The sequence below is a fragment of the Furipterus horrens genome, unplaced genomic scaffold (assembly GCF_987537825.1).
Source record: "Furipterus horrens unplaced genomic scaffold, mFurHor1.1.pri manual_scaffold_2, whole genome shotgun sequence".
In the NCBI taxonomy this organism is placed as follows: Eukaryota; Metazoa; Chordata; class Mammalia; order Chiroptera; family Furipteridae; genus Furipterus; species Furipterus horrens.
The window spans coordinates 11,353,108-11,370,694 of NW_028327172.1; the positions used below are offsets into that span (position 1 = coordinate 11,353,108).

The window sequence follows — 17,587 nt, forward strand, 5'->3', positions numbered from 1 at the left end:
ACATTTATTTGTTAAGGCTCTTTGCATAAGAATGGTGGAAACCAATTCAAGCTAACTTAAGGAAAAAAACATTTTTTTACAGGTATTCCACAGGTTTATTTTAGAATCCAAGGACAGGAATTCAATTGACTTTGTCCCTCAATACATATTCAACCAAACATCAATCCACATTTCTTTACCCCACATCCTCCCTGTCCCCAGCCCAAACTACCGTCATTTCTCACTATTGAAACAGCCTCAGAATTGGTCTCCTGGCTTCTCCTGTGCCATGATGCCCCTTCCAATGCATTTTCCACACAGCAGTGTTCTTTTTAATTTGCAGAGCTGATTGTGTCTCTTTTCTAGTTAAAACCTTTGAATGACACAAGACCCAAGAGCCATGAAATAAAACATTGATAATTTTTACAACAAAAAGTTAAACTTTTGTATTGAAAAAGTACTTTCAATAAAGGAAAATAAAATGAAAAAATACATATTCTGTGACAAATACATCAAAGGATTAATTTTTTTTAACAAAACAGCTCTTATAAATCAGTACGGGAAAGATGACCAAAGAGAAAACAGTTACTAAAAAACAAACACAGATGGTCATAAGCTTTGTGAAAAGGTGCCCAATTTTACCTGTGAATAAAGGTACAAATCAAAATGTCAAGGTGCCATTTTTTAAATATGAGATTTGGGCAAAATAGTGTTTTATTATACCTAGTATATATCAGTGTATTGGGGGGACACTCCCCTACACTTTCACTAGGAATGTGGACAGGTAGACTCTTTTTGGAAGATAATATGACAATACCTGGGAAACTGAACCTCAGACATAGCAATTCCACTTTCAGATATGTCTCAATGTTTGTTCACCCCAGTGCCGGAGAGATACTTTTTTCTTCTTTATGGCAAAGTATTTATTATGTCTTCGCTGCTCTCCCCACCAGAGCTGAGAAGGACCACACCGGGGGCCATTAGCCTTTCCTTCCCCTGCCGTTTTCTTCCTCTGCATCCTTGCTCTCATTTCCTTTCTTCTTCTCTCTCCTGAAAGTCTTTTCTCCCCTCCCTTTTTTCTCATTCTCTGTTTCCTAGGAGCTCTCTTTCTCTCTCTCCCGACCATTCACACTACTCACCCACTTCTCTTGTTCTCTGTTTTAGAAGTCTCTCGGTCCTGTGAATTTGACATTTAGTTTGCAGGTTGTTCTAAATAAAGTTTTATGTACATTTTTCTAAAATGCTAATGGGGGAAATGAAAGTTCCCTCTCTTGCCTCACTCTAAACAAAAATAATAAAGCACTTTAAGTAACTTTTTATTCATTTGCAACCTACTGTTGAAATGTCTTAGACTCATTAGCTCTGATTTTTTTTTAAAGTTTCTTCTAACTTCCTCTTAAAGTTTTATACTTATATATTTAATAGACTGTGCAGAATTTTGATTTGATTTTTATAATTTCAGTGCTATCATCCTGGAATAAATCTCCTTGAAGGAAAAACATGTCATAAGGTTGCATATCTGGGCCCATATTTTAATACAGTGCTTAGAGTTACTTAGTTGTTAGGGTTGAGCAGTGAAGTTCCCAAGGAGGAAAAGGAAGCCGTTCACTCATTCCCTTGCCCTTTGGCAGGTTCCTTTGTGCTGAGTTCACCACTTCTCAAGAGCAGACAGCTTCTTCATGATGAGTTTGGTGAAGCAAACCCACGTCTTCGAGAGCCCCGAGACCTCTTTGGCTGCTTCTCTGGCAGCGGGCCGATGCAGGCTCCAAGATGGCCAATTGATTGTGAGGTCATCAAGGAAAACATCCATCATGTTGGTAATGTGGCTCCCATGCTGTGGTCCTGCTGCTCTGGCAGACTTGGTTACACGACCTCACAGTTTTAAGCCTGTACCTGAAGTACAGGGCAGGACAGATTCAACATGTTATCTCACCCCGAAATGATTAAGCTCTGGGAAACAGATACGCACTCACCAAAGTCAAAAGTTACACTAATATGTAAACCTGGAATGTTTCAGAGTATTTGAATGGGGGCATACCTTGCTAAAAGCCAAACTATATTCATACTTAACTGTTTCTGGAATATTTTCATCTCAGTATTAATATGCTTAGCTGAGTTTTATAAAAGTTGTATTTTTACCAGTGTTTGGTGTGTTTGATACACACTGTGTATACCAGAGCACTGGGTTTTTTTATAATTATATTATAAATTTTTTAAATTATATTTTTATTTTATTGGAGTTTTTAATGGGAATGGTGGAGGCCTTTTTTTATGACATTGCTTGTCATATCTTTGCAATTTTGGTGCAAATATAATCTTCAGCACTCATTTTTTGATGTTATTTCAGAAGTAGGTTGGTTGCATTGAAAATTGGGGACTTTTCTGACTGCTGGGACACTTAAGTCTAGCAAGCATGTCTCTGCTTTAGACTGCTGGATCAACAACTGGATGTTCCTTATTTTCTCACTTCCCTCATATAATATTCATTCAATAAATATTTACTAAGCATCTATCATATGCTAAGTACGGTGCTTACTGCTGAAGATACAGTGATGAATAAGACTGAGACCCCCCAGAGCTCACACACTAGTGGGGAAGTTAAAGGTGTAACAGGCCATTGCATAGAGCTTGGTCCCTTTGGGAATGCTTAACCCCAGCCTGGAAGATTGGTGAGGGTCTCCGAAAGGAGTTGGAATATAAGCTGAGATCTGAAGGAAGAGTTAGAACTGATCCAGCTGAGAGGGTCAAAGAGAAGGATTCCAGGTAGAGGGACAAAAAAAGGGCACGTTGTGTCTGGACAGCCGTGGAACATCAAGCATGAAAGACAAGAAATGAAGTGAAATGTAGGGATGGGCTTAGTGTCTGAACTGGGACAGGACTGCTCTTTGGGTGTTTGGAAATGGGGAGGGGGGCATTTTGAGTTGACACAATAGCTGAGGAGTCCTAAGATCCTCTGTCCTTATCCTGTACAATTTTTAGGTAATAGTCCAAGTTGATCTGGCCAGATGATAGGATTTTGCAGTTCTCTGTAGAAAACAGACTAAGATAGAGAATTCCTGTGAGGATTTTGGACTCAGTTCCAAGAGGAAAATAAAAAGTGGGAAACTATAGTTTAATATTCGAATTATTGCTGTAGTAATCCACTAAAACACTAAATCTTTTTTTAAAGCAATTTTTAAACAGTTTCAAGGAAATTTAATAGCAAGCACCTTACTGTTTAAAGTGAATTGTCAAAGCCTCCTCAATTCCCATCACCTTACAGAAAAGAAAGTAACATCATCTTTTACAGAGTTGTGCCTTTATATGCCCTTGGCTTTCATCAGTGGCTCCTGTACTTAAAATGATATTGAAAATTTGCCCAAGTTCCATGAGAGAAATCTCTTAGAACTGAGAATTAATGAAAAAAGTCTTGTTTCCTCTGAAACAATTGATATACTTGTTCCTCTATGTAATAAAATGTATGTAGCTGATCATATTTTCCTGATTTTAAAAGGAAGCTCAGGGCCAAAATTTCAAGAGTTGTTGCCTTATGGAAAGAAGCAAGACAACTTATAAACTAGAAACTTAGGTTCGATAAAGTGTTTTTTATATTATTTCTTATTTTTCACGTTTTAATGTCTTTTTTCAGAGGGACTTCCACCTCAACCGGAATATTTTTATCAACCTACAGGAAATGAAAAGGTACCAGAAATTGTAGGAGAGGAAAAAGGCACAGTTGTCTATCAGTTAGATTCAGGTACTGTCATTACACTGAACAGTGAGTAATTAATCATGACAAGGTTATAAATATTTTCTATAATCGTGATCTTTAAAAATTCATAGTTCAGTGATAAATTGTCTTTTCCAAATCAACCTGAATGGAAGCCCTGCTATTCATGACCAGTCAGCTTTAAAATTGCAATCTTTTTTAAATGACAGTACCTTTTTCTTACTAGTTCCAAGTTCATTTTATAGCTTCTCCCTTGTTATTCCTTTTTCTGAAATTCAGATGTTGGATCTTTGGGGAACTTGTTCTTCTTTTCTCCACCTCCTATGTATACTTTGGTGAGTACTTTATAGTATGTGCATATGACTGACATCTCCTATGTGGTTTCCTACATTAAGTAGCAGGCTTCCTAGGGGAAGAATCCACGCCTTTTATAAAAATTTGCAGAACATTGTATCCAACAAGAGCAACAAAATTCACATTCTGGACTTCCAGCCAAGCTGGAGGCCTAGACAGACATGCTGGATCTCCCTCCACAACTAAGAAGGAATACAACTACCTCAAAATTAGAGATAACCAGAAGTTCCAGAAAATCAAGCTGCATGGAAGTCCAACAAACAAAGATATAAAGAAATACTCATCCAGACAGGGAGGAGGGGCGGAGCCGGGGCGGAAGGGACATGGTGTGGTGGTAGCGGCAGCAGCAGGCCGGCAGAAAGCACAGTCACACGTTTTAAAAAGTGGGGAGGCACACCTGGGGAGCGCTTCCAGATCCTGAATAGACTGCGCAGTTCACGGTCCCAGCACCAGGGAAAATCAAGCCTCATTGCTTCTGAATGTGCAAACCAGTAGGGGTTGAGGCAGAGGAAGAAACTGCTGGTCTCTCAGCAGAGTCCACTTGTTTAAAGGACCCTAATGGTCCTATAACATCTGGGGACCCACCCACTCTGGGAACAACAGCCAGGGCAACAGCTAGAGAGGCACCAGTCCCATACAGAAGTGGGAGAAGTGCCTGGAAAAGGGGCGAGTGCTGAGCAAGAGGTATTCCCTTTCAGACCCCTCCCCCACTTACATCACCACAACGTGGTGAAACGGGTGCCCCTGTACTGACGAATACCTTACAACATAACAAGTGCAACTGCTCTACCTAAGACACAGAGGCAAACAAACAGGAGTCTGTCAAGATGAGGAGACAGAGAAGTATGGCCCAAAAGGGGGAACGGATCAAGGTTCCAGTGGGAGAACTAAGTGATGAGGAGATAGCCAACCTAACAGATGGGGAGATAGCCAACTTAACAAAACATTGGTGATAAAGATGCTCATAGGCTTGACAGATATACTTGAGTACCACAAATGCATAGGGAAGAAGTGAAGGCTATGCTAAGTAAAATGAAGGAAAATCCACACAAAACCAATGGTGAAGGGAAGGAAACCGGGGTTCAAATCCATGATTTGGAACATAAGGAAGAAAAAAACAGTCAACCAGTACAGAAGGAAGAAACAAAAATTTTAAAAAATGAGACATTTAGGAACCCCTGAGACAACTTTAAACGTGCCAACATGCGAACCATAGGGGTGCCAGAAGGAGAAGAGGAAGAGCAAGAAATTGAAAGCTTATGTGAAAAAATAATGAAGGAAAACTTCCCAAATTTGGCGAAGGAAATAGACATACAAGTCCAGGAAGCACAGAGTTCCAAACAAGCTAGGCCCAAAGAGGACCACACCAAGACACATCATAATTAAAATGCCAAAGGTTAAAGATAAAGAGAGAATCTTAAAAGTAGCAAGAGAAAAGCAGTTACCTACAAAGGGGTGCCTATAAGACTATCAGCTGATTTCTCAAAAGAAACTTTGCAGGCAAGAAGGAACTGGCAAGAAGTATTCAAGGTGATAAAAAGCAAGGATCTACAACCAAGATTACTCTATCCAGCAGAGCTATTATTCAGAATGGAAGGGCAGATGAAGTGCTTCCCAGACAAAGCTAAAGGAGTTCATTATCACCAAGCCATTATTGTATGAAGTGTTAAAGGGACTTATTTAAGAAAAAAGAGGATCAAAACTATGAACACTAAAATGACAACAAACAACTATCAACAACTGAATCTAAAAAACAAAAACAAAGTCCACCTAAGCAAACCAGAATAGGAACAAAATCATAGGTATAGGGATCATTTTGGAGGGTTATCAGCTGGGAGGGGGAAGGGGGAGAAATGGGAAAATGGTGCAGAGATTAAGAAGCATAATTCGTTCATACAAAATAGACAGGTGGAAGTTAAGAATAATATAGGAAAGGGTGAAGCCAAAGAACTTATATGCACAACCCATGGACATGAACTAAGCGGTGTGGGATTGCTGGGGGAAGAGAGGTTCTGGGCAGAGGCGAACAAAGGGGGAAAAAATTGGGACTACTGCAACAACATAATAAGATATACTTTTAAAAAAAAGAATAGAAAATAAAAAAAACTACACATTCTTTTCAAAGGCAGCTGGTAGATTCCCCAGTATACACCATATGCTAGGTTGTATAGAAAGTCTTAATACCTATTATTTAAAAGGATTGAAACGATACAAAATATATTCTCTGACCGCAACAAAATTAAATTAGAAATCAACAACAGAATAACATTTGGGAAATCTATAGGTATTTGGAAATTGAGCAGTGCATTCCTAAGTAACCCACAGGTTAAAGATAGCCCAAGGAAAGTTAAAAAAATATTTTGGAATGAAAATAAAACAATATATCAGAATTTGTGGGATGTGGCTGAAAGCACTGCGAGGTAAATTTATGGCTTTAAATGCATGTATTTGAAAGAAAGAAAGAAGGAGCCCAAAAGGGATTGTGGGAGAAAGTCTCTTCCTTTCTGTCTGGCAGCAGCCATCAGGTAAGCCAAGATGGATCTCACAGGTACCTCCAGGAGCTGTGGGGGAAGAAGCAGGCGGATGTAAGGTGCTTCCTTCTCAGGGTGCGCTGCTGGCAGTACCGCCTGCTCTCTGTGCTCCACAGGGCCCCCCACCCCGCCTGGCCCAATGAAGTGCAGCAGACTGGGACACAAGGTCAAGCACCATTACGTCATACTCGTATATCAGATTCGTGTGCACAGTGGTGGCTGCCAGCCTGTCCACTGTAATGTTAACCAGCTAAAGTTTGCTCGAAGCCTTTAATCTGTTGCCAAGCTGGGAGCCGGACATGCCTTTGGGGCTCGGCGAGTCCTGACTTCTTACTGGATGGATGAAGGTTCCACACACAGATTCTTCGAGGTTATCCTCATTGATCCACTCCATAGTGCTATCAGAAGGAATCCTGACACCCAGTGTGAGTAACCAAACTGGTCCACAGGCACAGGAAGGTGCGAGGGCTGACACCTGCAGGCACCAAGTGTCGTGCCTTGGAAAGAGCCACAGTCCCCCGGCACTACCGGTGGGTCCCGCCCTGCAGCGTGGAGACGGCGCGGTCCTCTCCAGCTCCGTGTGACTGCTAATTAAGGAATGGCTGTGAAATTCTTACCAATAAACAATTCAGGACCATCCAAAAAAATAAAAGGAAGGAAGAAAGATCTGAGATCAATTACCTAATATTCCACCTTAATAAATTTTAAAAATCAGCAAAATAAATACAAAGCAAGCAGAAGGAAGGAAATCATGAAGATAATGAAATAGAAATGTAAAAAATATATATATATATAGGGAAAATCAAACCAAAAGGGGGAACTTTGGAAAGATAAACAAAATGACAAACTTTGGCTAACAAAACCAAGAAAAAAGGAGAGACACAAATGATCAAAATCGTCATTGAAAGGAAACATAGTCAGCAACTCTACAGGAATTGAAAGAATTACAGTGCGATGCTAGCGACAACTTCCTGCCAACAAACTAGGCAACACAGATGAACACGAACAATTGCTAGAAAGACGCAAATTACCAAAACTGACTCAGGAAGAAATTAGAAGTCTCTATAGATTATAACAAAGAAATTGAATTAGTAATTTTAAATCTTCCCACAAAGAAATCCCTGGTCCAGATGGCTTGACAGGGTTTGTTTGAACTGTATGAAACATTTAACAATGAAATAGTACTAATTTCTTATAAACTCTGAAACAGAGGAGAAGGAAACATTTCCCAGCTCTTTGGTGAAGCCAGTACTGTCCTGAGACTAAAGCCAGACAAAGGCATCACAAGAAAACTAGAGCTCAATATTCCTCATGAATATAAATGCAAAAGTTTTCAACAGAATACGAGCAAACCAAATCCAACAGCATATTAAAAGAATTATACACCATGACCAAGACATCTGTCCCAGGAGTGCAGGAGTGGTTCCCCATAAAAGATTCTTGGGGGAGGGGGGCGAGGGCGGGTAGGAGGCAGCCATCCCAGTACAGAAAAAGCTTTTGACAAAATCCAGCCTTGCATGATAAGAAAATTAAAAAACTGGAAATTGAAGAGGATTCTCTCAACTCGATAAAGGGTATTTATGGGGAAAAAATGGATAACTTCACACCCACTACAATAGCTATATAAAAATATAGACAATAACTAGTGCTGGGAGGATTTGGAGCAGGTGGCAATACTAACATTTTAAGACTGAAAGGAAAGGGAAGTAAATTTTGAATTAATAATGTCAGGACGCCAACTCAGTGATAGTGAGGGACATGGGGAGGTAAGGAATCTGCCAACAAGGGCATCTTCTGCCGTCACCAAAAATCATCAGGTGCTCATTGCACACACAGGCCCCAGAGCTCATTAGAAACTCTTAAAAGGAGTTCGCTGCAGTTGGGTAAATGCTGTATTCAAGAGATAGAAAGTGAAAGATATTCTCATAATTTGAAAATCGTCTCTGCCGGATAATAATTATCAGAAAGGAAATCTGTTTTAGTGGAAGAAGAATATGTACTAAGTTGAGTTAGTAGAAATGGAATGTGTTAAAGGGACGAAAGGGGAGACTTCCGGAGAAACCTCAGGAGTAGGAGGGAGGGTCCGCACTGCTTGTGTTCCTACAACTGGAAGAATAAAATGAGCCAGTTACTCCAGAGGGCCCAGCTACGGTGCAGCTGCTCATACCCTGCCGCCAGTTGCCATGATCATGAGCTCCCCTCATGTCAATAATAATGTGGTAGACAAAGCGATGTGCAGCTCAGTCTACCTAGCTCCACCTTGTGGAATGTCTGAGAAGGAGTTTGTATGATCTGCATTTAAAAAGTAGATCGTAAGTGGGTAGACTTGGGTTATAAATAATAGGGGATGTAATGCTTCTACAACCTCAAGCAAGTCTTAGGATTATAAGCCTGTTTTATCAGGCTGGAGTCATTTTCTGTAAACCAGATGACCGTGAACCCTCATTGCTTTCTCTGTTCTAGTCAGATATTTCTTCATAGCTTCCCCAGGGGGGATCCCTGGGGCACAGAGCGCTTTCACCTCATGCGGCAGCTCTTGTGAATCGTCCTTGTTGTCCTGTTAACACACAATTGTAGCAGCTGCCTTGATCTTGTCCTTTAGATTCATCAGTGAGAGTTCAGCCCACCTAATTGGAGGACTAAAGAAACAGAAAGCCGAGAAGATGGGGCTCCAGGGGGGATTTGGGGGCTTGTCAGTTAACGACCCCATAGCAACTACATGCTATAAGAATATTGGAGGGAGGAGAAAATTGGTTTGGGTTTTTTGAGAAATGTTACTGTGGGCTATGGATTGGATCTTTAATGTTACCTAAGAGACGCAAGAAAATACTGAAATTTCTTTATTAATGGCATCCGGTTGCTGGTCTGTACTCTGGTTTCATGAAGAGACTGAACCACCTGGGCCCCCAGCTTTTAACTGGATTACACGTACTCTTGGCTGTTGCTTCGGCTCCTTCTGTGCTCATTTCCTTCTTTCACTCACTTCTTTACAAGATCAATTTGTCCTTTGCTCTCATTTATTATCCAAGTGTTTATTATAAAGTCTCCATGCCGACGTGGTTGCATAGGAGCAAAAGTCATCATAGCATTAGTATATTTACTAATGAACTGGCTGCTTGTGTAATCAGGCCCCTCACACATTACTGTTTGTTTCATGCTCCGTGGTCAGCGTCTCCGTTGATGTCAACCACTTGCTGATGGGTGGATATCGTTAACATCTGATAATATAATGCAAATAAAGTAAAAAAATAATCGCAAGGTGAAATTCTGATTCTTAACAAGACGCAAGATTTTATGAAGTTGATGACTTATAGAATTGTTTGAATCACTTGCAAAGCCACTGACAAATGAGAACCTAGAAATTTTTTATCAGTTAACAGTTAAAGAAAAAAATCAACAAAAGATGACTAAGACAGTTTTTTCTAGACACAATGATGGGAATATTGTTGTACAAAGAGAAGTCCTTGGGAAAACTATGAAGTCATAAAAAAAGTTTTGCAAAAATAACTGCAAAATAAAAGATGTTATATGACATCCTTACTAAATTTTTCTGAAAAGTTGCAACCCCACTGGGGGGAAAAAAAAGATTGATTTTTTATTATTCCAAGTATTTGAAAGAGGTTGTGATTATAATCTAAATTGTGTTAAATAAGATAAAGTTTTTTTTTTCATTTTAAAGTTAAAATTTTAATTGTAAACTTTTAACAAATTATGATATTTTGGTTCCTTACTTAAGGAGATTCACCCATGCCAATTCTCAGATTTCTGTATTTGTTATATTTAAATTTGGAAGGATAGAGCAAAAAATTTTATGGGGTGTACTATGTCCTCTCTTTTTGTTTTTGCCTTCATCTTTTTAAAATTAATATATAGGTGCTATTTGTTGTTGTGTTTTTAAGTAAGACTGCAAATGTTTTTAGATGTTCCATTTAGAATATTATCTTTTGCCTACATCCTTTTTTTTTTTAAGGACTTCATTTATTTTTAGAAGGAGGAGAAGGGAGAGAGAAAAGGAAGGAGAGAAACACTGATGTGTGAGAGAAACATCAATTGTTTCCCTCTCACATGCCCCCAACCAGGGACCTGGCCCACAACCCAGGCATGTGCCCTGATCGGGAATCGAACTGGCAACCTTTCAGCTCACAGGCCGGCACTCAACCACTGAGCCACACCAGCCAGGGTGCCAACATTACTTTTTTTTTTTTTTTTTAGATTTAATTTTATTGTTTTTCTATTACAGTTGTCCCATTTTTTCCCCCATTGTTCCCTGCCACCCAAACATTCTTTTAAATGAGGGTTTTAATGGGTACAAGAAATGTATCTAATGACAAGGGTAGCCTGTAACAAAAGGAAGTGCTCTAACCAGGCCTTCCAAGAAATGTACTTTGAAATTAAAAGTCTCGGCAAGGACAGTTGAAGATTTAAATATTCATTGTTGTTAACCTGAAACAGTGCTGCTGAGCACATACAAGGGCACACTGAATATTGCTGGATGAATGGGTTCTGAGAGGAATGTGGCCTAAATATGTCTGTCCCATCTGCAGTGCCCACCAAAGGTTCCTATTTCACCAGTTCCAGAGTAGGAGGCAAACGAGGAATTATCAAGGGACTCACTGTCACGTTGCAGGGACCAGAAGACAACACTCTCCTGTTTGAATCCCGGTTTGAGAGTGGGAATCTGCAAAAAGCTGTCAGAGTGTGAGTAACGAAGAGGGTTTTCCCACAGGGATGAGGACTGAAGTGACTGAGAAGGGTCTTAAAGAATCTTATTAGGAGTCAGGAATGTTTTTGAAAAAGAGAGGTGATGGGAAATGGTTATAAGGATGATAAAAAATGGAATAATTATACCTCATATTTTCCCCCAGAATAGAAGTTTATCTAAATTGTTTTTCCTGCTTATAAAAGAAATTAGTGCTCATCTGAAATTTGTGTTAATAAAAATACATAACATAAAATTTTGAGTCCTATAATCATGCCTCCCAGATACAGCAGTTGATAACAGTTTGATATATACTTGTATGTATTAATTTTTCTATATATGTGTAATACCCACATTTTATATATTTTAAAAAATAGGATAATGGTGTCCATACTATTTTACAAATTGTTTTTTTTCACTTAATACATTTTTTTTAGATTTTACTCATTTATTTTTAGAGAGAGGGTTAAGGAGGGAGAAAGAGAGGGAGAGAAACATCAATGTGTGGTTTGCCTCTCATGCACCCCCACCTGGGGACCTGGCCCACGACCCAGGCATATGCCCTGACTGGGAATTGAACCGGCAACCTTTCAGTTCAAAGGACAGCACTCAATCCACTGAGCCACACCAGCCAGGGCTAGATGTTTTTGTATGGCAATACCACAGTTATATCTCCTTATTTTTAATAGTTTATATTATTCTATTGTATGGATATTCCATACATTATTTACCCAGTGTGCCTGGCTGGTTTGGCTCAGTGGATCGAGCATCGGCCTGCGAGCTAAGTGTTGCTGGTTCGATCTCCCAGTCAGGGCACATCAGAGAAGGAAAACTCTGACTCCAAAAAACCTCCGCTGCCTTGCGGCATACCTCTTCAGGGGAAAGGCTAAGGGAGTAAACCCCGACAGAAAATCCGGAGCCGGAGTCCCTAAGGCGGTTTGACCTTGTAGTCAACACCGGCAACTCCTGCGGCGCACCTGAACCCAAGCTGTATCGACTCCGTCTTTCCCTTGGACCCTTCAGCTGCGAAGAGAGGGGGGGTCTGCTGCATGGGCAACAGCAGACCCTCCATATCACCCTGCCCAGGCTCTGTAGCTTCAGCTCCACTGGAGAGGACACTCCAGCGTCATCGCAAGATGTCGATTCAACACGGGAGGAGACAGATACCGTGTCACTCCCGAGTCGGACTGCACAGCCATTCTCGGCGGTGCAGATAGACTCTTAAGAAGCTACACCATCGTCTCTCGAGACGGACGGCTGCCGAAAAAATTTACCCAGTTCCCGACTGATGAGAAATTAAGATATTCACAATTTTTTGTTGAATGAATGAGCATAATTAACACCCTTGTGTATTATAGTTTTATGGAATAAATTCTAATATAAAATTTGTGGGTCAAAGGGTTTGTTCCCTGAGTTTGCTGGGTTTTGCGACATCCCCCCCCAGCCCCCGCATGATTTCAGTTCCCCTCAGCAGTGTGTAAGTGCCTGTTTCCCAGTGTTGAAATGTTGATTAGATGGAGGAGAAAACAACATCCTACTTTAATCTGTATTTCTTTAATGATGCATGTGGGTGAGTATCTTCACCTTTTTGGCATTTGTGTTTCCTCTTCTGCAAGCTAGTCCTGTTTCTTTTCAACAGGGTGCATGCATTCCAGCAAAGCCCCTTTATCTTCAAACAACTGATGATCGGAGATAAAAATAGCACAGGAGGCTTAAGGGTCTGGTGCGTACCTGTGGTGTCCAGGATGTAGCGAGCAGCCAACAGAGGGCTCCAGCTTCACTGCTTTGCAGTGTGCCTCAGAGAAGTGGATTGCAGTGGGTAGGAACTCCTACTGGATGTTCTAGAAAGACACCAAGAAGCTCAGAGTTCCCCAGAATCTGTGCAACAGTGTGAATTTTGAGACTCTTCTGTCCCACCCCAAATATACTTTATTTCCCCAAGGTCCTGTTAACTTAATATATGAGTTGGAGAACTGGGTAAATTAGAAAATAAATGTTTGATGTACCTGGTGTTCTCTTGTAATAAGATCTGTTTTTACCAGGGAAAAACAGTATTTTGAGGGAGATGTTACAGAAGTATTCTTCTATATTTGTCATTACAGAGACACCTATGAGTATGAACTGACCTTGCGAACTGACCTCTATACAAACAAACACACTCAGTGGTTTTATTTTCGAGTTCAGAACACCAGGAAAGATGCCACTTACCGCTTCACTATTGTCAACTTGCTAAAACCCAAGAGCCTTTACACTGTAGGGATGAGGCCACTCATGTACTCCCAGCTGGACGCCAGCACCCACAACATTGGCTGGAGAAGAGAAGGAAACGAAATCAAGTACTACAGGAACAACACGGATGATGGGCAGCAGCCCTTTTACTGTCTGACGTGGACCGTTCAGTTCCCGCATGACCAAGACACATGCTTCTTTGCACACTTCTACCCGTATACGTACACTGACTTGCAATGCTACCTCCTGTCGGTGGCAAACAACCCCGTCCAGTCTCAGTTCTGCAAACTGCGAACTTTATGCAGGAGCCTAGCAGGAAATACCGTCTACCTGCTCACCATCACCAACCCGTCCCGGACCCCTCAAGAGGCTGCCGCAAAGAAAGCCGTGGTCTTGAGCGCCAGGGTCCACCCCGGGGAGAGCAATGGCTCCTGGATCATGAAAGGGTTTTTGGACTTCATTCTCGGCAGCTCCCCAGATGCTGAGCTGCTCAGAGATGTCTTTATCTTCAAAGTGGTTCCCATGTTAAACCCAGATGGAGTAATTGTGGGGAATTACCGGTGCTCGCTGGCTGGAAGGGACCTGAACAGGCATTATAAGACCATCCTGAAGGAGTCTTTTCCTTGCATTTGGTACACCAGGAACATGATCAAGAGGTGAGACCCCTGATCTGTTGAACTTCCTCTGATTACAGTGAGCCCTATCTAATGGTGGGGGCTGAGGTATCTTCTAATGTTGGAGGAAGTGGAAAAGACTTTGTAGACAGTCTTTACCATTCTCTTGGGGGTCACATGGGTTTGTTCATTTTTCCAACTTTTAAATCAGATCTTATCTTTGGAAGGAAACTGAATATGCAACATTTTTGCTAGAGGCATTTCACTTAGAAGTGAAATGATTGAATGGAAAAGGTCAGAAGTCAGAGGAGTTCAGAGGTCTTCATGATAAGACTTATATAATAATAATATCTAACTATTAGTACTTTTGTATGAGGTGATGGGCATATCAACAGTGCTTTATACTTATGACCCATTTAATCTTCACATTAATCCCCTGGGGTAAGCATAATCAATATCCCCATTTTTTATATGATGAGGAAATTAAGGCCCAGAAAGGTTAAGTAACTTGCCCAAGGTCATACAGCCTAGTGTAGTGACTGAGTAGATATTTAAATACAGGCTCTCTAGTTGCAGAGTCTGTGCTGTTTGTGTGTGTGTGTGTGTTTGTTTGTTTGTTTGTTTGATTGATTGATTGATTGATTTGAGAGACCGAGAGAAACATCGATTCCTTGGTCTACTTATTTATGCATTCATTTGTCAATTTTTTTTTTTTTTTTTTTTTTTTAGAGGGAGAAGGGAAGGGAGGGAGAAAGAGAGGGAGAGAGACATCCATGTGTGGTTGCCTCTCACACACCCCCAACTTGGGGCATGGCCTGCAACCCAGGCATGTACCCTGACTGGGAATCGAACCAGCAACCCTATGGTTCACAGGCCAGCGCTCAATCCACTGAGCCACACCAGCCAGAGCTCTGGTTGATTCTTGTATGTGCCCTGACTGGGGAGCTAACCTGCAACCTTGGTGTATTGGGACAGTACTCTAACCAGCTGACCTACCTGACCAGGGCTGGAGTCTGAGTTTCTTGTTTCCATCTTACATTGCCTGTCGTGAAGAAGGAGTAATAAATCAGTTAGCATTTTTCAAGCCTTTGTAAAAGCAATTGAAGGCTATGATGTAATAATACCTAGCTTAAAGGAGCTTCCATTTCATTGGAAGAGAACCTCCAGCATAGAAGAATATGTGAATGCACACACCTTCTAACCATATCTGTGTGAAAGGGGGTGTAGTGTTGGGCTGGTAGCAAAATGGTTACGGGCATATGGTTTAATTATTGGCTGGTCCTGTGACCTTGGAAGTGACTTAACCTCGACACTTCAGCTTTCTCATCTGTAGAATGGGGATAACGCCTGCCTTGGAGGGTTACTGTGAGGACTAAATGAGATAACCCAGGTAGTCTGTTTATCATAGTACCCAGCACATTGGTACTGTGTGGCGTATTGTTATCATACTCTTCATCCTGTCATCATTATGGGCAAGGTGACCTTGTTTGGAAGATCGAATAGGTGTCCTGGGTGTCCTACAAGATCGGAGCCTTGTAGGAACTAGCCCTGGAAAGTGAGGAGCCAAGGCTTTCTTTGGTTCTGTCTTTTTATCCCTACAATTACAGCCTCTCTACCTCTCTTCCCCTTTCCACAGGTCTGCACCAGGGTGGGGCTTCTTTCAACAGATTTTTCCACATCCTTGTCAACTTACACAAGGCCAGGACTCTTCCATCTCAAGTCCCTCTGACTGGCAGGGGCAAGGAGGCTGGTGGCATGTTTACAGCACTGGCTGAGGATGGACATAGGGTCTTTTGAAGGCCATTAGGGGTTGAAATTTTTTTCACGTAAAGAAGAGATACCAAAAAATCCTTGATTATTTCCATGCATTTGGATGTCCACTGAGTCCTTTGTTTGCCCCCCCCCATAGGCTTCTTGAAGAAAGGGAGGTTCTCTTGTACTGTGATTTCCACGGCCACAGCCGCAAGAATAACACCTTCCTGTATGGCTGTAATAACAACGATCGCAAGTACTGGCTTCATGAGCGGGTCTTCCCTTTAATGTTAAGCAAAAATGCACCAGAAAAGGTAAGTACGTGAGGTAATTTTCTGTCCCTTAACTAGGGGGGAAGGGAGCTCTCTGCTTCTTATATGTAGTATTTGATTGCCACTTTGTATCTCTTTTTATTATCTTGGGTAAATCCCAGGAACCTGGACTTCAAGAATTTAGAAAGCTGTGGTTTTAAGAATTATTCTATGTCCATCAAACTGATGGACAGATAAGTAACTTGCAGTATATCCACACAATGGAATGTCGTTTGGCAATAAAAAGAATTAGCTACTGATACGCTAGGGCATGGAGGAATCTTGAAAACATGATGGTAAATGAAAGAAAAGACACAAAGGCCAACTGTTGATTGATTCCATTCTATGAAATGCTATCGAGACAGAAAGTAGCTCCGTGACTGCCCAGGGCTGGGGGCAGACAGCTTGGGGAGTGCCTGCTAATGTGTACTGGGTCTCTTGGGGCCATTGAAAATGTCCTAAACTTACATTACAACTCTGCGAATATCTTAAACCATTGAATTATGTACTTTAAATGTGTGGACTTGATGGTATGTGAATTATATCTCAATAAAGGTGATTTTTCTTTTAAGACTGTATTTATTTCTTTTTTAGAGAGAGGGGGAGGGAGGGAGAAATAGAGGGAGAGAAACATTGATGTATAGTTGCCTCTTGCGCGCCCCCAGCTGGGGACCTGGCCCACAACCCAGGCCTGTGCCCTGACTGGGAATCAAACTGGCATCCCTTTGGTTCACAGGCTGGCACTCAATCCACTGAGCCATCCCAGCCAGGGTGAATAAAGGTGATTTTTTTTTTTTTATTGCTCTGGCTGCTTTACCTGGGAACAGTTCAAACTCTTATTAATAAAGTTATCTGTCATCTTGAATCCTGTGCTTTGTAGTGGAAGCAAGGACTGAAGGACAAACAAAATGTTAATGTTACATGAGCCTCCACAGGAAAAGTTTATATCACACAAGATCACAAATAAGGAAGATACTAAAGGACTAATGGAAACAGCAAGTTTTTAATAGCTGGCTGAGTGACAGCTCTGTGACAGTTGGGCACATACAGAGCATCTGCATTGGTTTAGAAGTTGGTTTTCAGCATCATAAATACACCCACGAAATGTAACTGACATTAAGGAGAAGTGAGGTTGTATTTAGGAAAGTATTTAAGTGATAGTACAAATTTTCTCACATAAAGGTAATTAAGACAAATATTTCGTATCTGCTGCTCTTATCGTAAAAAAAATTAAAAGGAGAAAGCTTTACCCTTCACCTACCCTTCCTTCCTTCCTTCCTTCCTTTTTTCTTGTTTTAATATTCCTGTCTATTTTTGCCAGGGGTCTCTTTCTTCATATGAAATCACATTCAGAACCCAGTGTCTAAAACAATTAAAAGCAGAACTATGCTAGTGAAGAGGGATAGAAG

The 17,587-nt window shown here is 41.1% G+C and overlaps 1 protein-coding gene across 1 annotated transcript in view; it reads left to right on the forward strand.

The window, feature by feature from the left end:
- Window positions 1-17,587, forward strand: part of AGBL2 (AGBL carboxypeptidase 2) — a 36,647-nt gene that overhangs the window by 3,259 nt on the left and 15,801 nt on the right. The window contains exons 4-8 of the mRNA XM_090261359.1: window positions 1,611-1,796; window positions 3,608-3,715; window positions 11,118-11,271; window positions 13,375-14,157; window positions 16,025-16,181. Coding sequence (XP_090117485.1) covers window positions 1,611-1,796; window positions 3,608-3,715; window positions 11,118-11,271; window positions 13,375-14,157; window positions 16,025-16,181 — 1,388 coding nt within the window. The remainder of the gene's footprint in view (window positions 1-1,610; window positions 1,797-3,607; window positions 3,716-11,117; window positions 11,272-13,374; window positions 14,158-16,024; window positions 16,182-17,587) is intronic.